Here is a 23293-nt window from a genome sequence, read left to right as displayed (position 1 = left end):
TTTTTTTTTATATAGCTTCATTTTGAAACTTAAAAGTTTTTAAATAAAATTATAAACTAAATATATCACAATATAACTTTCAAAAAAAAAAAAAATGCATTGCTAATAAACGTTCTATTGAATGTTGAATGAGTTCTGGCTCTAAGGTTTCATTACACAAAAATTTTAAAATCAAACATATATTTCTGTTTTGATTTATATTTTGAATTTAAAAGGCAATATCAAATTGTAAAAGAAAATTCGCAACACATTGTTTCCGGCCGAAGCAGCCGAATCGAATCACAGCTCATGATTCGGCCAGGCCGAAGCTTCGTTCCATCTCTAGTTATTGTGCTTTTACTCGTTATAAACGTGCCCGACGTGTATAATATAATTCGTTTTACCGAAAAATTCAACCACGAATAATGCCTAAGGAATAATATAGGTAGATAATTACTATCCAATCTCTTGATGTAACTCATATTGATTCGATGATGCCAATTTACACTGACAGTGATTTTATAGTAACGATTTATTTCGCAAATCTCCTTTTTTTTGGAAGAAGGGGGGGGGGGAGAGTTTATGATTAATTTCAGGCTTGATTGTTGTCCGTAAATAACAAAATTTCGTTCTCTTTCTCCATCAAAAAGAAAACAACAAATTTCCACCAACCGGTAAATTCGATGCATTTCTCACCATTTAGTACTTGTGTCATTTACACACCGTCGAAAATGTTTTGAGGACTTTTTCTTTTCTTAATCATTTCACTAGTTGGTGTGCTATGTACAACATTTCGGTAAATTCCCGTTTCTGACCGGATGTGATGACAATAATAGGTTATGAGTACATGCCATGCTTTAATTTCTTTAAGTGGCCATGCTTTTTAGAAAAATGATTTTTATTCTGTGTATTATTATTCAAATAGTGCTGTAGTTGGGGTAAAAGCTCTGAAAAAGTTTCCTTTTTATAAACTTAGCTGTTGTGAAAAAGATTACACAATGAAATGCTTGTTAATTCTTGTAAATGCTATAGAAAATTTATTATCTTGATCTGTTGAGTCACCCTCAAGCCTCAAAACATTAAAATTACGTCAGCAATTTCAAAAATACTTTATTAAAGTGATTTGAAATTTTTTGAAGCTCAAATATTCAGAAAATGTTCGGCTTTATTAAAAATCTTAGTGCAGTATTGTACTTTATTTCGCCCTTTTGTTTACTCTCAATTGTGTACAAAGCATTTTAGGCCGTATTTTTCTGGTCCCAAATTAAGTACGAATTCAAAAAGAACGAACGACTACAGTAATTTTTGGCTCCAACATGATTTTTCACAAAACATTTCCCGAAAATAGAAGGTGACGCTAATGTCAAGTCAGTTGCCGAAAGTGGATAAGTATTTTTTAAAACTTGCTGATAAAGTCATTGATGCGTCGAAGGCGAACATCTGTACAATTAAATAATAATTAGTAAATTAAAACATTAACTCTCAATTTTTAATCATCAGTGTCTTTTCATGTTTTGCTTAAGTTATGTCGTTAATTTGATAGCTCGCCGCGCACCAATATAGAGTAAACTAAAAAATGTTACCAATCCGAGGGCCGAGTGAAGTTCTTCCAGCGATAGCGAAAATTTCTAAACTGATATTTAGTTCCTTAAAAACATTTGGGAGCCATTCCTTGAAATTGCCTGTCTGACCTGAATGTGATGCGACTGCCGTTCCAAAGGGGAGGGCAAAATTCCATCATGGTATATCCGCCACCTGTCACGGTGCTTTCAAAAGCCGCCGTCATTGGAATGCTTTTGTGCGCCGTTCCCTTTGGTGGGAGACGGTTACCACGGCAACGAGCCCCTACTGCTTTTGTTGGGGAAACCCTTGGAATTGTGATGTCCCCCGGGAAAGGCGGGAACTAAATGGCCTTCCCGCGCTCACACACTGGGTGCGACCCGAAGACGATCGAGTCCGCTGCCAATTGGGTTCCCTGAAGCGGCTGGGTGCACTTAAAAATGTTATATGGCTTCTAAAATGAGTCTTGAAACTTGAATAATTTTACACCGCTAAAGTTGTGTACGCCCTAGCAAAAACAGAACGTCATTTGAAAAATCAAAAATCTTTCTCAGAGTCGAATAATTTCAGGAAAAAAAATTAAGTAATTTGTAAAAAATGAAATAATTTATAAAATTTCAAAAAATAAGGAACATATTGCAACACAAATCCTTGGCTCATTTTCAGAATTTCGAAACAAGTACTAACGTATTCTGGTGCAATTTTGTATTGTCGAACGGTGTACTAAAGACTTAAATTTTTGGAGAAGCCTCCACTATCTGGAAAGTCCAAAACGCCAGATTCCGTGTTTGAAAATTTTTCCATCTAGTTGACGTCTTGAAATATTACACTCGTTAAAAAAAAATTTGTGACGCCCCTATTTTTTATCACTTCCCGATATAGTGAACTGGAGGGCGGAGTAGTTATTATTAGTAAAGATTAGTGTCCAGAAATCTTTACTAATAATAAAGCTGAAAGTCTCTCTGTCTGGATATCTGGATCTCAGTGACGCGCATAGCGCCCGGACCGTTCGGCCGATTTTCACGAAATTTGGCACAGAATTAGTTTGTAGTAAAGGGGTGTGCACCTCGAAGCGATTTTTCGAAAATTCGATTTTGTTCTTTTTCCATTCCAAGTTTAAGAAAATTTTACCGAGCAAATTGTCATAACGGGAGACCTTAACATTTTCGAGCAAATGAACGTAGCAAATTGGCGAGAAATTCATCATCCATTATTTGTAAATATCCAGGCGAACCAAAAGACCTTTTAATTTTCTACTACGAGCGAAACCGTGCGGGTGCCATTAGTATAAAAATACATTGATGCTAATTTCATTTTTTATCTTAATTATAGCTGAATGTAACTCTAATACACATAAATATAATACGGTAATTTTCTTCATTGAAGATCTTGTATGCAACGTGCGATGTTTCCAAGGTTTTATTTTTTGTTCTTTTTTTTTTTTTTTAATTTTTATAATGCGATTTTTTTCTTTCCTTTCTTGTATTTCTTTTTGTTTTCTTCTGGACTTGAGGCTCTAAGACTGAGGCTGTTCCTCTAGTTTTACATTCACAAATATGTGAAAAAATCGGAAACAAACCCCACCAACAAGAAAATTAAGTCCTTTTAAATATTTTTGGGGAGAAAACCTCCCTAAGTGTCCCTTCTTGCTACAAATGTTTGTTTTAAAATAGTCCTTCATAAGGATGTTAAAAGAGGATAAACCCCCTCCAGGAGAATTTCCCCTTTAGGGAGAATACCTCCCTATAAGTGTCCTTTCTTGCTACAAATGTTTATGTTTTGAACTAGCCCCTCATAAGAATGCCGAAAACCGAAAGAAAAAAAAGGCTATAACCAAAAGTGGGGGGGGGGACTGGTCATGTTTGGTATGTTTTATTTTTAATTAGTATCGCATAATATACAAAAAAATGTCGAAAAAACATTCAGTTAAAATTCCAACTTTTTAGTAAATATTTCTTTACACAAAAAGATTTCATTTAATAATAGTGAATTTTTAATAACGGTTCCAGTGATCTAAGATTTGTTATTTTTTTATTTTGAAAAACGAAATGGAATCTTACGTAAGGATAGGGGGGAGGGGTTTACAAAATCTTACATCTTACGTACCCTTACATGGGGGGGGGGGGGTCAAAATCATCCTTACGTAATTAATGAATGGCCCCTTAGCATGGCATCATAGCAGTAAGTCGAAGTTGAAAAACATACTACTATGCTGCCCGTTTAAATTACAGGGATTTTCATCCCTTGACTAGCCAATATTCTATTTTAATTTGATTTATTTTACATCATCAGGGGATATGAATTGCCCAATCTGACTAAAGTTCGCTGTAAAGTTCCAGAATGGAATATTTATCTGGTTCCCAGTGGCGAGTCGAAGCAAATTTATTAGTCGCCATTCCTTATTTCCTGTTACATGCTTTTTTAATCAATAAATAAACAAATTGGCTTTTAAATTGCCAAAAAAACAAAACCATTTTTAGTAATTAAAGAATAACTAATTAGTGGCATTAATGTTAATCTGTAACACTGTTGGGTGAGGGGGGGGGGGTTGCTTGCTGGGTGGCGAAGTATGATAAACAAAGTTGTCACCACTTTTTTATTTAGTCAAAACGTGGCCAGTGATGGCATGCTAACTTGATCAAAGGCAGTGCAAATTTATCGTCGGTTCCCATTTAGTTGTTGAGACTTGAAATTATTTCTGTTTTATTACTGAACTTGATGATGATCTAACGAAAATTGTTTTACAGGGTGATTTCGTTGTCTCATAAAGAACACAAATTTTATGTTTATAAAAAAATTGGGATGGGGTTAAAAAATTGTAACGAGATTTCGCTCAAAAGAGAATAATTCTTGGTTTTAATTTATTCATATTAGGGATTAGTTGAGAGAGTAAATTTTATAGTTTTTCAAAAATTGATTTCAATTCCGCATGTTCATCATTCATGCTTGTAATAAGGAATATTAAACAAAAGTAAGATATGGCTTACAACAAATGACATTTGGAATTAAAGAGTTCTCCAGTGTGTCAGTCCTTTCTCGTCTTGGAACAAATCTCGAAAAATAGCTCTTTTGTCAATGTGGCGAAAGTTTCGAAGGGAACGCTAATTGTGGGAGGCGATGGAAGATAAATGGTTACTATTTCACGGGGAAAAAAGAGATCTGCGACGAGTGGCAGTCGACAAAAGGCACGTGTCCTCTTTTGAAGGACTGCCCTTGAAATTGGTATTGTTACCCTTTGTCAAGTAGATGACGTAGCGTCCATGTCTCTTATGCGCAGACGCAAACTTTACTTCCCCGTAATAACTGTCCTTTCGCCGGCATGCTGATCAGTGCCAAAAACTATTTTTTCTCCGAGTTGCGTCGAGTAACTAAATACTAAGTTAAAAAAAAACATTTTGCATTTACAAAATCACTGCAGACAACCTTCACCGTTATAGGCCCTAGAAATATGGCCGCTCTCCAAAGAACTACCTTTTCTTCCAATTTTTAGGAAATTAAAATAGTAAATAGTAAATATTTGAAGTCCCCCCCCCCCTCCCTGTAAGCAGCATTAATTTTTGAACATTTTAAAAATATTTTTAGTTCTTTCCTGATAATTTTTATTTATTTCTAGGAAAATTTCAGTTTAAAACTCATACACGCTGGGCCTAATTTACCATCAGGCTAAGGGCTCCAAAAAATTACAAACTAGGTAGAAATTAGAAAATACTAAAATGTGGCTTTAATTTGTTTGTTACATTGTTTAAAATCAAGAGCACTATATAAAGTGCATAACTGTATGACTAACATATAAAAACAGCTAATTTTTGCTGTAGAGAATCTCGCTTAGCTAATTCACACCCTAGCCTCTTAGCATATGCAATCCCAGAAAAGGTGCGCTGTTGCAACTCAATATCAGTTCCGTCAATTGTACTGTTTTAGGGGGCGCCTGCAGATTCGACGGGCCTACTGTCTCAGGATGTTTAACTCAGGCCCTACACATTTTCGTATCAGATAATTAACCTCAGTGTAACCGCTGCGATCAATGAAAGTCCATCGGCGTGTAGCATCGAGATTGTGCCTTTCAAAGCTTCTGAATTTCGCACTAGTTCATATCGAGTTAGTTCATCCAAGAAAATTTTTATTGATTTTTTTCCTTTTTCCTTAAGCTGGAATTCTTCTAACATTTAAATCACGGGAGAGGTGTCATTAAAATTGCGAAATACCGTTTGCTTTTCAAAATTTTTACACCTTCTCTGGCTATAATAATAATTTGCTCGAAAAATACATGAAAGCATCTCGTTCACCTACTGCAAGAGGCAAATAACCAATGTGGGGATGTGTAATGCAACTACGTACTACTGATACATTTCCTACGTCTATTTTAATGAGTACGATGGTATTCTGCGGGACTCTTAAAATACTGTTGTTATAAATAGTGGTTTGTTTTTGATCAGTTACCAAAACTAATTGAAGCATTGCAGACACGCAATACTAAAAAGCAGAAAATAATTACTAAATTAATAAAATTTTAATATACTATGCTTTTTAGTGAACTAAAAAGTATAAAATAATTTCTCTAAGCTTCATGTAGATTTAAAGCTCCGTACTGGATATCTGGAAAATTTGTGATTGGGAGTTTTTAATAGCTATCGAAGTACTTGTGAGCTTCAAAAGGAAAAATATGGGGCGCATGAACTGCATAACTGTAAGCGTCAAGGTTAACTATCAATGAGAAAACTTACATGACGGTTTGTACTATTTGGAGAGCGATAAAATTGTTAGTTATGCTTAAAGTGCATCCGTCTATTGCGTACGCTCCATATTTTTCCTTTTAAAGCTTACAAGTTTTTGACAGCCATTGAAAACTCCCAGTCTCACATTTTCTAGACAATCTAAGAAATTTTGAAACTATTTGGGGCTTTCAATCTACATAAAGCTTAGAAAAATTATTTTACACAAGTGGCGTTTAAAATTCAATTAAAAGTTGAATGGAAGCATTAAATTCATTTTTTAGGAAGAAAATATTATTAAATACAAATACTATCTTTCTGTCAAAAATTTCTATGCCTAATAATGGTGCGGAAGTTGTAAATTCCATTTTGTAGAGCAAATATAACATAGTTGTTTGCGTCCTCTAAAACCCGTCTTCGTGTGCAGGGTTGCTGTAATAACTGTCCCGCACTTTAATGACTTGGCGCCTCGAAAATCTCGCCGAAAGTAGTTCTATCAAGTAGGATGCTATTCGAATGAATTGCGAATTCTTCTTCCCGAACGTGATCCGACAAATAGATTGTTTTTGATACTGAAATATGATTTGTGAAATCGTTATTGGAAAAAGACAAAAGCAAATGAAATTTTTTCGTGCGTAAATAAAGCTGATATTCTTTTGGAACATCTGTATTTTGTAATAAGTTACGTTGACCATAGCTCGGATATTTCCTTTGAGTCAGAATTGATAGCTTTCCAAAACTTGTTCATATTCTTTTTTATGCGTAAATAATTGAAAATGGATCATCAATGTATAATTGATTTTGTTCAAGCGTTGACCTATTATTAAGTTTTTTTTTTCCGTGACTTTCAATTGAAAAATTGCAATTCATTACATAATACGATTCAAAAGTAATAGATTTATTAGCCTTTTAAGAGCTCATTCTCAGTGAATGTTTTTTATCCAGTGCTACTACGTCCAAACATTTTGTTTTCGATTTTATATGTTGAAACTTTTATTTTTTCAATTTCAATAAATTGTATAATCGTATTAAAATATAAAATGAAGTAATTAGTTTTATATTTTTATACGATGCATTTTTTTTCCACTGGTGATGGTATGCAATGGGAATGAATTTCAACATCCTTCGAAGTGGGGGAAGGAATAAATTGAAGGCTGTTGGAATAGCTTATTAATTAATCCTTTAACAGCGTTGGATTGCTGACTAAAGCAGTGTGGAAGCTTTATAGTCTCCAGATCTTATTTTAACACGTAAATAGCCGGTTTTCTTGTCAAATATGCAAAAATGCACGGAAATTTGAAGAGAAGTGCTGGAACTAATCTCCCGTGTAAATTAAAGCCTAACTTATAAGCAAATGTCACTAAGATCCCTTCCTTTCGATCGTTATGCGATCCAAACATTGCGTTTCAGAAAGCAATGAAAATGGATCCATAGTAAATTTACTCTTCCTTGGAATTTGAACCTGGTTTGTTCGTACGCTTAGAATATTGGTTTAATTTAAGTTTTTATAATTATCAATTTCGCACACAGTGGAATAGCAGTATGGATGTTGAGTACATAATCATTTTTTAAATTCAATTTGAAACTGGATTTGGACCTCTCAAGGATGTGAAGTCAAAAGTTTCAATAGTGAAATTAGTTTTTAAAGATATACTAAAATAAGTAATGCATGAAAAGTACTTTTCAAAAAATTGAAACAAATTAATGAAATAGCCTCTCACTGTTATTAGAAATCTATCAGTCAAGATAGTCTTTTGTTTTGTAGTAAATATTCATTGAATAGCGTGAATGCTTCAAATTTTCTCTAATTTTGAAATTGATTTGTTCCATTTGTGAAATGTTGTTTCATGACTTGTCTAGAAAGGAAAAAAAAAAAAAAATCCCAATGCAAGCCATGTCACTACTTAAATTTACGTTTGCTGCAGGTAGATTTTCATCACCGCAAAAGAGCGATAACTGAGCCAATGTGGGACCTCTTTCCCGCTGCGCAGTTTTCCTTTTCGTGACGTCGGTATCTGCATCGACACACGTGATCTTTGCAGCACGCATGCCCCGTTCAGTTGAAGCCTGGCTTTTGGTGCGGAGTGTTGCGGAGAGCTCTCTCTGTTTAATTTTCGTTGAAGAAAAGTGTTGCTAGCTTTCTTCCACTCGATTCATTCCTTTTCTGCTTTTCCTTAATTCAGCCCTTGCGTTTTCTCATTTTCGTACAACTTTAATTTTGTTATGATTTAGTTTTAAACTTCAATGTCTGATTTCTACTAAAATAAACATTTCCTTTACAATTCAGTAATTTAGTACTGATGGAAATATGAGCAATTTTTAGTGTCCAAAAATAAAGATGGTAGGTTGTTTGAATAGCGAATATAAAACTTTTTTTTACTGTTCATATTCCCTGCCACAACCTTATTTTTACTTTGTTGAAAATATTATTTTCAATTAATTATTCTTCCTAGTCAAAGATGAAAATATTGATCCTGTTTTCAACAGTTACTTCAACACTCGTTCAATACTTTCTTGAAATCGCTGGACATTGTTAAGTGTTGCAGAGTTGTTTAGTTTGGCATCTCTCTCACATTCAAATGCGTCTATGAAGTGCGATTTCCTGATACGTTTTTATTCCTAGTGCACTTTTGTAGTACAATGATAGTAATCTGTAAAATTTAGTTCTTTCTCTAATTATTTACCGAAAGTTTCAGGAACATTGTTTTCTTTGACAAAATATCTGTCCATATTTTGTTCTTAAGCATCAAGTCGATTCAATGTAACTTCAAAATGTTGAGATTTTTTGTCTAAACCTGTTGCATTAAGAAAATCTAAGCAGTACACAAAATGAGAAAGAGCTGGATTCAAGGGTGAAAGTTTTCCCGATTTTTGACGTCTTAAAAAAAAAAAAAAAAAAATGAAACAGAGCAAGACAAAAAGATAGATATAAAGAGTAGTAAATAATATGAATTAGTTTAATCGGAAGAAAATTCATATAAATGAGCTTCTTTTAATTTAATTTGTATGATTATTATTAAGAACTACAATTCCTTAATGAATTAGTCTTGAATCTTGATTAAAATGAGAATTAAATATGCTATTATTTCTTAAGCAATCATTTTCTGTATGTTTATTTGTATTTTCTATTTTTAAACTTTTCATAGAAAATAAGTGATTAATTTTTAAGTATAAGCTCTGTATTCAATCATTTTATTTACTTAAAAATTAAATTTGGGAAACGTCCCTGAAAAATTTGTGTTGGGGAATTTTTGTAACTTCCACCCCTGTCTAGATTAAATTTTCGCACCATATAGTTTTTACTCTGGAAACAGGAGGAGAATCCAGAAAAGGAATGACTACAAACACAAATGAAAATATAGTGATTAATTTTTAAGTTCACGCTCAAAACAAGCATAATAAAGAATTTTTAATGCTTTACTATGAAAATTACCTCTAGAACATTTCTTTAAAAGTTGATTCTACAATATTATTTTTACTGCTAAGATTACATGAATTATAACTATGAGTACTATTGGATTAAAGCTGCAATTCTCAACCAGTGGTCCGGCTCCGGTCAGCAGCAAAATTTGACTGGTCCTCAGAGATTTTTGTATTCTAAGCAGTAAAAATTTTTTTCCTTTTTTAAAAGAGACAAAAAAAAAAAAAAAAAAACTAATAATAATAATAATTTCCTGACATCTTTTACGCAAATTTTGTGACTAATTTTCGTGCAAGCAAGCAACATTTAAATAATTTTTGTTGCAGTTTTATTCATGTATTTATTGATTCATTGTTTAAAATTGCTGTTTTGTAAAAAAAAAAAAAAAAACTCAGCTGTTCGCAAATTGTTTGACGGACAGCGAATCATTTTATTATTATTATTATCATTTTTTTTTTTAATTTGCAAAGAAAAGAGAAAGGAAAAAGGGTCACAAAAAAAAAAAAAAAAAAAAAAAAAAAAAAAACACGTTTTTAACGGTCCGCAACCATGGATGTATGATTCCTACCTCCATGTCCGCAACTGAAAGATTTTTCTTTTTGGTCAAAAAAAAGGGGGGGGGGGGTAAGCCACATTTCCTGAACAAGAAAAAAATGACTGATACGTTATTTTGACGACAACAAGCTCAATTAGTTCATTTGCAGAGGGAATCAGACCAGATTTTCACACGTTACACCTCTTATCCCACTCCCCCCTAAAATTTTTTCATTTCTTCTAGCTATTAGACGTCTGGTGTTGTCAATTATGGTAAAAAGCCCAAAAATTGCTTCAGACAGCTTTAACTTTTAATTTATTATCTTTATTTTCTTAGCAACTAATAACAAAGCTTAAAGTCTGGATTTCTGTTACTCGCATAGCGCATAGACCGCTCGGCCGATTTTCATGACATTTGGTACAAAATTGGTTCGTAGCATAGGGGTGAGCACCTCGAAGCGATTTTTCGAAAATTGGATTCTGTTCTCTTTCTATTCCAATTTTAAGCCCATTTTACCGAGCAAATTATCATAACAAGGACGAGCAAATAGACGAGAAATTCATCATCCATAATTTGTAAATATACGAGCGAACCAAATGACCTTATAATTTTCTACTACGGGCAAAGCCGTGCGGGTACCGCTAGTTATTTTATTAAATTTGAAATGGCTAGTTATTGGGTTACTAACTGAAAATATTCAAATTCCCCTGGAAAATAGATTTTACCCCTCTAATCTGGTTCTGGGTCATAAAACTCCATTAAAAATCTTCTATTCCTTTTCTTTCGTTTAACCGCAGCTGTGGTTGAGCTGAGCTTCTTGACAGTGTTTGTTGTTGGGCCGTTCAATGAAAAAGAAACGTGTTATTGGCGAGCATTTGATTTGGAATATTTTTGCAGAACAACAACGAAAGTAACCGGTAACCCTACTCAATTTAGTGCCACCCTTCCTTGATACCCGAAACACATGGCCAAGGTCAGAGCCTCAACCACTTAAGAATTTGAATTGTTTACTTCCTGGAGGGGGTGGAAGGATAACTGTCCCTTGTCCCCAAGGGTCCTGCTGCCTTGTTCCTTTTATCTCAGGAATTTCCTTTATCCCTATAGACTCGACCGCCGATTGACCTTGACGCCACGTGCTCCGACGATGCTCTCGAAGCGCATTTACATGACAGGAAATTTATCGGAGTTCAAGACTTCTTATCAAACAAGAACATGCTCTTCCTATAATACCGTAGTTTTTACACATGTAAGGGCTATTGGACGCCCCCGCCCCCGAAATAAATACGGGCTGCAGCTGCACTAGTTCAACCACACTTATGCAAGTGCATTAATTTCACAAATAATTGACATAAATTGTAATACGGTTACAGACTTAAAGAAAAATGAGGTATTTTGATATTTTTATTGTAAGTAATTTTAAAATTATGTAACTAAGACAAACCTAAAATCAAAGAAAGAAATGACCAATCTTTTTTATTTCATAGTAAAAGAGTTTGGATAATAACAAGACATGATTTTTTTTTTTGCTATTGCGTGATGAACTTCTTTTTAATAGTTGATAGAGTAAATATTTTATTTAAATATATTGGGATTTCAGTATTTATATTTTCAGAAACTCTTAATTGTCGTTCGGCGCAAACGCCCCCCCCCCTCCCGTAGTGATGTTATTGCGTTTGATAGATTAAATGTAATTTAAAAATCATCAAGATTTCAGAATTGATGTTTTCCTGAATATCTTAATACATTTTGTCTCTGCATTTTGCCTCTGCCCAAAAAGGTATCCACTTGCAGGAATGCCCCCCCCCCCCAGTGATGCTAGTATTTTATAGATGAAATAGAATGAAAAATGTACTGAACAAAATTCAGTATTGAAGAACCTATATTTTTTCTAAATTGTTTAATGTATTTTGGTTTACCCCCCTTCCCCCAAAAAAGGGTGTCAATTGGGGAAAACACCTCTTCCCCCCCCCTTTTTTTTGAGGGTGATGCTACGTGAAAATTTTCAAAATTGAAGTATTTATTTCTTTCCTGAACTCCATTTTGGGTGTCACACTCCAGATGGGGAACACCGGGGACTGACCACCCTCCCCCTGTAGTGATGCCACTAATTTTTTTAAAATAATTTTAGTTAGATTGAACTTACAATTGTAGCAGTTCTAGATCCATAACACTATCACACTGTTGAAAACATTGCCTCAAAACAAACAACTTATTTTTTTTCTTTCTTTTTCTTTTTATACTTTGTAGATGTGTTAATTTTAATTGATTAATGGAGCAATTTCACATCACTAAATTTTGGCTCACTCTTTTAATTTGAAATTTAGTTTTTATTGCTTTTTCAACCATTATAAAGAACAAAAAGAATAACTTTGTTTGATAGCTTTTGAAACTTATTTGTAGACATGCACCATACATTCGGTTGTGTATCCAATTTCTGCATGTTCGACAGATAAACTGAATATTTGGCAACCAAATAGCAAACAAACTTAAAGGTTTGATAATTGGTATAGTTGTAATGCAAGAGAAAACACTCAGTCGTTAAATTTAAATTTTGTTGTTTTCAGGGGCGGATCCAGAAATTTTTGTAAGGGGGGGTCAAGTTTCAATGGCCAACATTATCCCTCATACGTAAGAAAAAGTATCAGTTGAGCAGGGATGCCGACAAAGGGGATGGCGCACGCCCTCATGCTGCGGAGACCCCCCCCCCCCCCAGATGAGATCAAAATCCTTTCACATTATCCCTCCTCTGCTAAATTTTTCAATGGCGCAACCTGCACCATGGATCAAATTTTCATCAAAATTCATATTTCTGTAGGCAAACATGCTGGTCATGTTCAGTGTTGCCAGATGGTCAAATCCAGATTCAAATTCAAAAATTATTTTTCCACTAATATTTTCATAAAATGAATCGACTTCTCTGATATTTTTGTCTCTTGAAAATATATTTTTCTCCCCAAATAGCCAAATTTTCTTATAAAATTCCCCAACTTTTTTTTCTTCCCATTTTCGCGTTTTTTTTTTTTTTTTTGGTCTTTATCTTTTTTTTTATCTTAACTAATAATAAAGCTGAAACTCTCTCTGTCCGGATCTCTCTCTCTCTCTGTCAGGATCTCTGTGACGCGCATAGCACCAAGACTGTTCGACCGATTTTTCTGAAATTTGGCAGAGAATTAATTTGTAGCATGGGGTGTGCACCTTTAAGCGATTTTTCGAAAATTCGATTTCTTCCTTTATCTATTCCAATTTTAAGAACATTTTCCCAAGCAAAATTATCATAAAATGGACAACTAAATTACCAAGTTATCATAACGTGGAGCTGTAACGTGGGCAAGTCAATTGGCGAGAAATTCCTCATGCATTATTTGTAAATATACAGGGGAACCAAAATACCTTTTAATTTTCTACTACGGGAAAGCCGTGCAGGTGCCACTACAAGCGTCTGACCGAGAGATAAGAAATAGCTAAAAAAAAATTTTCTACTCCCATTTACTACTCTGCTTCTGTATGCATATTTAAACTATGATTTTTTGTACATATTTATCCAAGAACATTCTTCATCACATTTTTTTTTTGCCTGTTTCACGTATCAACTAGTTACTCACGCAGGACTATTAATGCGAATTCCATAGCATAATATTCCACATAATGGGAAATGCCAATTCCATAAAGTTGAGCAAAGCTAAACCAACGCTGTTTGATACAAACAATGTAACTACCAGATGTCAAGACTCGAATTTAAATACAAATCCCCCCCCCCCCCGAGGGTTTTCCCCCAAATTTTTCCCCAAGAAAAAAAATTTTTCCCCAAAGAATTCCCCTCAAAACCCATTTCCCCAAAATTTCCCCAGAGAGCACCAGATTTCCCCAAAATGGGGAAATTTCCCCCAATCTGGCAACACTGGTCATGTTACCGTAAGTTTGAATATATGACATTACAGCTATAAAATGTTTAGAAAAAGCACACACAATACACACGCGCGACATGTGGTTTGGTGGAAGAGCGCTCTGAAAACGTTAAGCTCATTAGAGATGATTGTTCTTTTGAAAATGAACAAAGAATTTAAAATCGCGATAGCCCCAGTCAATCCCTTGAATTATGACGTGCTGAGAAGCAATACCTTACGGAACCAAACAAAGCAAGGTTTACATTGATTCTATGTGCATTTATTATTTTAAGTTAAATAATAATAATTTTGAAATTCTTGTCACAGGGGGGTTAGCTGACCCTTTGTCTCTCCCCTGAATCCGCCCTTGGTTGCTTTTCAATTTTTATGAAATCTTATGACACATTACATTATTACAAACTCATTTAAATATGACACAATAACCATTTCAAAAAAAAAAAAAAAAAAAAAAAATCTCCTGACGTTAAGCACAGTTGAACCTCATTAAAATGAACTTAAGGGGACCTTTAAAATTCATTCATTTTGACTGTAGTTCCTTTCATCTGCAAAACAATAAACAGTGTTTTTCAGGAATACAATATAGGACTGCAATCGCAAATTTAGTTCATCTCAGCTGGAATTATTTTTCAAAGTTTTACAGTAGGAAGTATTAAATATCGTTTAAAATCAACCTATTTAAGAGTAATCATGGTAATCAAAGTTTAATAGTTCTTTAATAAAAAATAATAATAAAAGCTGGCTATATTTTAATTTCATGCCTCAAATTTAATTATGATAAAATTTATCAGTTACTGAAGAGGCTCAGATAGCAGAAATGCACTTGGTTTTGTATTTATCAAGGTAGATTCTTTGTTTATTACATAACATGTTACCATGATTATCAGTTATCAATTCATATACCAAGAAAAAATGAACTATCCATTTATGCAGAATTACAGATAAACATAAACCAAATTGGCCATTTACTATATTGATTTGATTTGGTTTTGGAATTACAAGTATTTTATTTTTCGTTTATTTTAAATTAATAATTTTACTTTGATAAATTTACGATGTTAAATGGGAATGTATTTACTTATCACAAAATTGATAAACATTTTTGATTTAAAATTGGCATAAAATTCAAGTATTACAGTTTAAAAAAAATTAACCAAATGTTCAGTATTCGGCAAAATATATTATTCGGTGCATCTCTATTAATTTGTATTTAGGGCAGTCAGTATAGCGTAGCTTAGTAAATAAAAGCGATTAAAAACATAGCAATTCTGCATTCATAGCACTTTCTGTTGTTCTTTTTGTTATTTTTATTTAGAAATGCTTTCTCCTGGGTGCGTTTATTCAAATCATGATTTAAATCAAGTGATTTTTGAAACAAAATCATTGATTAAAATCATTTAGTTTTATTTTTATCTATTAATTTTGCACTTTTAGAAAGCTTTGCTTTAAATTTAACTACACAGCATTATACAATCTTAACTTCAACTGGCTAAACTGCATCCCTCTTTCTGAGCGTGTAACAACAGATTTTCAGACATTTAGAATATTGCTTTTACTCCAAAATTACAATTCAGAAACAAGTAAAAAATTTGCATTTTTTTAAAAATACACTATGATTAAATATAGTTGAGACAAGCAAGCAATTGTTCAACATATTATTTTAAACTAAAAATGTAACTGATGATGGAAACCTTTTCTTTAATCAATGCATAAAACAAACTAATATCTTATCTAAACATTATAACTTATTTATAAATCTTAAAAGTTTATTGATTATTTAGAGAGTTTATCCTAATTTTAAGAGTAAGCTGAATGGATTCATTAGTTCAGATTGCTTTATTATCAGGTTTTAACAATTGCCTTCTTCACCCCAATTGAATCCTTTTCAGAACATTTGTTGACTTTGAGCTGAAAGATAAAAAACTTCCAAATTTTAAGAATTTTTCTTCTAAAAAGTATGAAAGTTGTGATTCTAGGAAATAGTGATACAACTTTTTCTTAGAAGTAGAGTTGAAGGATTGGTGGTTGTAACCATTGAGAAAGAATAGATGGAGAGAGTGCAACCCTACTATCCCGATACGGCAACAGTACCATGTGACCTGGGGAGCAATTTCGAGTTGACCGTAACCGCTGAAGAAGTTTTCATTAGCTGAAGCCATGCAATATAACAACCTTTAACTGTTGAAGGGAAAAATTAGATTTATAGTAATAGTGCAGTATTCTAGCATTGTAAACTGTGAGGAAAAAGCCACACCAGGAGGTCCAGTAACTTTTCCCTAGCATGTACGAATGTTTTTTACTTCTAAATAAAGAAAAAATAACATTTATATGCATTCAACGAGTATATATTCCACAGTTGCCTATGATTTTTTAATTTTTGTACTTATTTTACCTATAAAATTTATAAAACATTGTATATCTTGAGTGCAAATAACATTTTAGTTCCATAAAAACACTTTTGACTTAACTAGTAATTATTTTAACGGTTCTTAAGCATTTTGTGTATTACTTTGTTGGCGAGTATCTTCTCGCCAAACTCCTGTGAACAGCAGATGCGCAAGAATAAAGATTTGCTATTTTTATGCTTCAATTTAAATACTAGTATGCCTGCGTATGAAATCATTTCAAAACATTGATTACAATACATATGAATCCATAAATTTTCAGTCAATAACAGAACACTTTAAACTATTGTACATGCCCGTCATTTCAGGGAATAAACATCAAAATACATGAAAAATGCAGTTACATTATATTTTAAAATCCGGAAAGAAGTGGGGAGAGGGAGTTTGAATGATAGGCCTGTATTTGTATCCGTTATTTATTTATTATTATGCGGTAAAGGAGCTGGAGCCAGAGTTGCTCTGATTTGCAGCCCCGACTTCATAACAAGCACCGTCGCGTCGTCTGAAAAATATTTAATGCCAAAAGAGCGATTGCGTGCCAAAACGCGACAACTTCCCAGCCAAACAAGTCACCTGACCTGGGAAACATTGGGTCCCAAGCTTATTTCACTGAGACATTTGCTATGGCTCCCTCCATTAGTATTCCTTCTCAATGGTTGTAACTGTTGCAGAGGGGGGGGGGGGAAGTGGGGGGCACAACAGCTAGTGTTGAAATTTAGTGGTTCATAATCTAAATTTATACTCAAAGCGTTTCTAATTGTCATTGTAAAACTTCTGTCATTATGTGTGACAATTTTCTTTTCATAAAAAGGGAAAATGCTGCTTGAAAGGTCAGAAAAAAATATTGAGTGGAGATCTTGGGGAAAATTGTAGATAAATAAATTACTGTGCACCATGTACATACATTTTATGATAAAAATAAACTTGGGCTAGCCCTCTGGGCTTTCCCCCCTTTTTTTAGTATTAAACGTTAAATTTAATTTCAATCTTGCATTTTGTATTAAAACTCTCTCTTTCTGGTCCACTTATATCTGTTATTAAAAAATAGCTACTGCCATGAAATGGAAATAGCTAAAAAGTTGCTTTTTCATCTATCGTATGAAATACATTATGTTTATATGTGTGATAATTAATATCTACATATTTTTTGAGGTTAAAAAAAAACTCTGATTTAAATTTAAAAAATCTGACTTAAAAATCTAAAAAATCACAAACCTTGGCTTACTTTACTAATAGATATACCTAATATATTCATTCATTAAAAAAAAGCAATTAAGTTACTTAATGAAGTTCCTAGTTAAAATGAACCAACAACAACATGTTAGGAAAATGAGACTTCTCCTCAATACATTTTTTAATTACCAATCTTCTATTTCTTCTAGTGGGAAATAAACCGTTTTTCCCCGACCATTCCCATTTCTACTGCTACTTATTTCATTACTAGCTACGTCGCCCAGCTTTGCACGGTCTAGCTCGCTGGAAAATAAAAGTTATGTCAAGGAGGGTTGGCATGGTTTTTACTATCTGTAGTATTGAGCAGCTTTTACCGTCTTTGGAAAAACCTGTTTTCTCCATGATTTTTTATCTTGAAGAAAAAAGAAACCCATAGTATTTTTTATTGTTTTTGCCATTTCTGAGCACATATTTTTGTTTTTTTTTAAGTAAATTAAGGTTAAAACTGTTCATGTTTAAAGTTGTAAGCATTAACAGTTCCCATTTTTATTTAAGTAAAAATTAATTTTCAGCAACAGTAATCATTCATTACTAGATTTCATCTATTTTACGACAGCAGCAGTACTCTAACCATACTCCTATACCCCTTCCCTTAAAATGATTTGTGGACTCTGGGGGGAGGGGGAGGGATTTAAATTGAAAAAAGGCAGCAGTTTTTACTTGGTGATGATGAAATGTAAATTTTAAATTGATTTAGTGGATTTTTGCCTGCTAAGGTTGTGATCATTTTAAGAGTAAAAATTTGGCTCTAAAAACATTTTGTATTGATTTTTTTTAAATATATGTAGTTAAGAATAAATAAATATTTTTGCTTCCTTTTTGCAAAAAAAAAAAAAAAATCTTATGATTTGATAATATTTTTTAAAAATTATTATTACATTAACATACAATTATTATTTCATAAATACTTTGTTCCAAAACTTCTCATGCTTTAAAAATATTTTTTTTTTAATATTTTTTTTCTGTAACTTCATTCAAGTAATTAATTTTCAAAAAATATGCTTTTTAAGCTATTCATATAGTAAAATTAATGCAATTCATTTTTCTTCTGAACTAAAATTTTTTAACAAAAGAAAAAACATGAGTTTAGTTAAACAAAAGACAAAAGATGAATTTACTAATGTAAATCTTTGTGTCTTTTTAACAGTCTAGCAAACAACAAGTTTGTGTGTATGTATGTACAGTAACAGTGCAGTCAAAGACTGATTTACATTGATATATATAAAACACATGTAGCACAAATGAACAATTTTTACTACTGACAAACTATGAAAATCAAATGGAAAATACAGCTGGCTCTCTGTTTAACGGCACTCTATTTAACGAATTTCTTTGTTTAAAGAGGACTTTTCACGGCCCCGGATGTTCCACTCTAGTTTTAAAAGCATTCTATTTAAAGATGCATTCTACTTAAGGACGATTTTTTGTGGTCCCTTGAAAGTCATTGAACAGAGAGCCGTTAAACAACTGTATTAAAGTTTTTTTAATAGCACAAATATTGGCCCCCTCCCTTCCTCCTTATTTTGAAAGTCCTTTTTTTACATCATGAGATAGCTGTTATCATATTACTTGTCCAACTTTTTTAATGGTTATATGCTAATATGTAATAATATATTTATGCAAAACATTGAATCAAAATAAACTTAATAAAAGATACGTAGAGGCTTAGTAAAAATAATAAATTTCCACCGTCCAGAAAATGAACAGAGGCTGATTGTATTCCCTAGAGCTTTTCCGGTTAAAACCTAGTTTTTCCTATGTCTTAGGTAAAAAAGTCTCTCCGGTAAAACTAAACCTGATGTCAAGTGACGCATGTTCAACAGTCAGGCTTGAAAAAAAAAAAAAAAAAAACTGTGAAATGTCCTGATAGTGGGAAAATAACCAAAAATTTTTTTTTAAATCCCTCTATTACAGGAAAAACTTCAAAGTAAGAATTTAATTTGTTCACAGTCGAGAAAAACATGGCAACAGATTTTTCTTCTCCATGATTTTATTCAAGCTCATTAAAATTGAGCTCGTGGCAGACGATAAAATTTCCAACTCATTATTGATGTTCAAAAACTTAAAAATACTTATTACTTTTCTCCCAGCCTTGGTTGTTTTAAAATCCCAAGGAAGTCAATCTACTGCAGGGGTATTTTTTTTGCAGGCTTTCAAATGACACTGAAATCAGGACAATCGGATAATTATTTTGAGTACAAGAGCCATTTAATGCCATTTTCGGCTTCTAAAATTAAATTTGAACAGTTACGTGGTTTCTTGGCGTTCGAAAACCCCGATAAGTTCCATGTGCCCAACTTCCTTGCTGCCAAATTTGGTCTGTGAATTTATTGAGGGAACATGCATTATATTATGTTTTATTTGTATAGATTACACACACTATTGTATGGTTTTCTGGTTAGATGTGATTTATGAAGTTGTATAATTTATATGTATGACGTGTAAAAAGTAGTGGTCTGATGTGTGTCGTTTTTGGTGTGTTTCAGGCTGTCGGAGGAGAGGAACTACGAGCGGCCGGGCCACTACTACGGGGACAGGGAGCCGTACGCCCGGCGGCCGCCCCTGGGGCTGGGCTACCACGACGAGGACGGCTACCCGGCCAGGGCCAAGTCCAGGGACAGATATGCCAGGACGACCCCCTCCAACACGTACGCGGAGGGATCCGAAAGGTAACCATCCCATACTTGCCTACTCGAGTGTTTTTAACAAGAGACTCCCGGTTTTTCGCTTCCATCTCCCGATTTCCCGTTTTTTACGATTTTCTCCCGTTTTGGCAATTTTTTTTCACTCAGTCATCAAAAAGTTTCACTTTCTTCTCAATAGATGGCGCTCTTTTGCAGTCAACCAATGTCAGGGAATAAGAATCTTTCCAACCAATAACTCATTTAGTAAAAATTATATTTTTGGTAGCTTTCCACATTGCATGTTCAATGAAGCAAGCGCTTCGCCAAAAATTGCAGCAGATTTCAATCTTTTTGCATCTTGGAAATATTTCAATGATTTTGAAGGTTTGAAGTTATTTTAACATGTGCTACCCTATACCTACTTATTTTATATTGTATTTTCAATTGATATTGTTTTCCCGGATTATTGTAATTAAATTTTTGTAGCTACTTTTTTTGGTAGAGACTGGAGAATGTACAAAACTTTAAGCCAATTCACTCATTATTTAGTTTTTCCTTTGCAATATATTTTTCTTGCTGCTACCAATTTGCTTACATCTGCCAAACTTTTTTGCCAAAAATTTCACTTTGATTCGTTCATGTTATTTAAAAGCATAATTTAATAATTCTGTTGTAAAGATATATCGCTGGTGAATCAAGTATGCTACCAGATCCACTCGCTCATAGGGGGGAAATGATTCAAAAGCCCAATCACGCAACATTTTTGGTCAACATTTTTGGACAGGCCAAATAATGTAGAGTTTTGGGTACGAAAAATTTCTGTAACTGTTTAGGAGTTGATGGAAAGCACCCGATCGGCCGGTAATAAGGCACCCAGTGGGGCATGAACTGTATTAATTCATTTCAAAAGCAAGGAAGGGAAGTATTTGAAGTATTACAGTAGAACTTCTTTTAAGGGACTTCTTTCTGCTCCTAGTCCCTTGGAATAGGGAACTCCTTATATTTGCCTTTAATTAAGGAGCAGTCACAGAGGAGAAAAAAAAATGTATAAATGCATTAGAAATAGTGAATTTACTGGAATCCAAGTTTCACTTTTCCTCTAAAAATTAATTCATGAAAGGTTAACATACCGAAGGATACATGAAACAAGTACTTAATGTAAAAGTCTTGCTGAAATTTACATGCAGAGAGTGCATGTTGCATTGTAAATTAGATAACATGAAGCGAATCCATGTAATGAATTACTTCAAAATAATTTCTGTATGTTTCAAAACTTTGGCATTGCCAAAATTTTTGATTGAATTAAATTCAACAAAATGATAACCTTAGGAATTTGTTGAATTGTGAATTTGTTTAGTATATATGAAACATTTCCAACTTTTTTCACTAGGGATGTTTTCTTCTGTAAGTTTAGTCAAGACTCATTAGAAAAATGAGTTGCTCAGTATTTAAAAGTTTTTTTAATTTAACCTTTTTTGTGTATATGATTTGATTTCAGAAATGAAGTCCAATGAAATATTAACTAATCAACTATTCATGAACCAAAAGGCAAGGAAAACTGTTTAAATGCATTCATAAATTTTGCAAAAATTTTCAGATTTAACCCTCAATGTCTCTTAAAATAAATAAAAATGATTTTTGAACTTTTGCAGATTAACAAAAAATACATTTAAATGTTTTTAAAGCTGCCAAAGCAAATCCTTCGTGGAAAGTTAAAAATTGAAAAGTGTTGAACCATTCCGGAGAATTACCCATATGCAGTGCTGTAATGATGCCATCCCTCGAAATATTTGTTTTTTTATTGTAAAAATAATGTGATGTACATTTTGTTTTTTCAAACTGCCTTTTCTTTTGGGGAGTCCTCCCAATCATTTTTTTCCAACTGTTTATTTGATCATTTTTCTAAAAATGGGAAATGAGATATTGATTTTGATATAGAGAATTAATGAAACTATATAAAATGTTGTGCAATTTCGTCTGTAAAAAGTTTGTTTTAAAAATTCTGAATTCTCTCCGTCTCCCCCAGGAATCAAAATCACTTCAGGCCCCACAACGCGCGGCAGCACTTTGAGCCGCAACGCTACCCGGTGGGCGAACAGTACAATGACGACAGGGACCCTGCCGCCCCCGCCCCTCGGCTGAACCGGCGGACGAACAACGCGGCGCCCTCCGTGGCTTCCGTGGCGTCCCCCACCCCCGCCAGGAGCGAGAGCCGGTCGCGGCGGACCAAGCGGCGCTCCCCCTCCCGGACGTCCTCCGGCTCCAGGTCCGACTCCCCCTCCCGGTCGAGGTCCCGGAGCTCCAGCGACAGCCGATCGTCCAGTTCCTCTTCGAAGATGCGCAGCTCTTCGAGCGACAGCAGCGGGAGGTCCAGGTCCCCTTCCAAGTCCAGGTCTCCAGCGTGAGTAGTCCATGTCTTTTGATGTTTGTTTTATGTTGTTGTCGTGTTTTTATTTTGGTTCAAGGCTAACCTGGCGGTGTGAGGTGGCTCTCGGTAGCCTCAACAATGCTGCCAAATTAAGTTAGCCCGCTTATTGTTCATCTCTTGCTACCTCTTTTTGAGCCCAAGCATTGGGTTTTCCGTAGAATAGCAATAAGCTACCTTTTCCTATTTTGTTTATCACTAGCTACACATCCCATATTTGCATGGTCTGGCTCAAAAATAAAACTGATATCAAGTAACACTAACACAGGCCGAGGAGTCAGTCACCTTTCTCACCTTTAGTCACCTGTTGAATATTTGGTTACTTTTAGTCACCTTTTGCAACTTTTGTCACCTTTCTCACCTTTCTTGAAATGTGTCTTAGAATTTTTTTTTTAAATTATTAAATCTTTGAAAAGTATCTGAATGATAGCTTTAACAGTGAAATTAATAAAAAAATAACCTTAAATATGCCCCCCCCCCCACCTTGTTGTTTAAGA

The 23293-nt window shown here is 33.9% G+C and overlaps 1 protein-coding gene across 1 annotated transcript in view; it reads left to right on the top strand.

Moving 5' to 3' along the window:
* LOC129226302 (msx2-interacting protein-like) overlaps positions 1-23293 on the top strand; it is a 167405-nt gene that overhangs the window by 132714 nt on the left and 11398 nt on the right. The window contains exons 3-4 of the mRNA XM_054860906.1: positions 20234-20416; positions 22398-22772. Of these exons, the coding sequence (XP_054716881.1) occupies positions 20234-20416; positions 22398-22772 (558 nt within the window). The remainder of the gene's footprint in view (positions 1-20233; positions 20417-22397; positions 22773-23293) is intronic.

The sequence above is a fragment of the Uloborus diversus genome, chromosome 7 (assembly GCF_026930045.1).
Source record: "Uloborus diversus isolate 005 chromosome 7, Udiv.v.3.1, whole genome shotgun sequence".
Taxonomy (NCBI): Eukaryota; Metazoa; Arthropoda; class Arachnida; order Araneae; family Uloboridae; genus Uloborus; species Uloborus diversus.
This window is presented reverse-complemented; position numbering and strand designations above follow the sequence as displayed.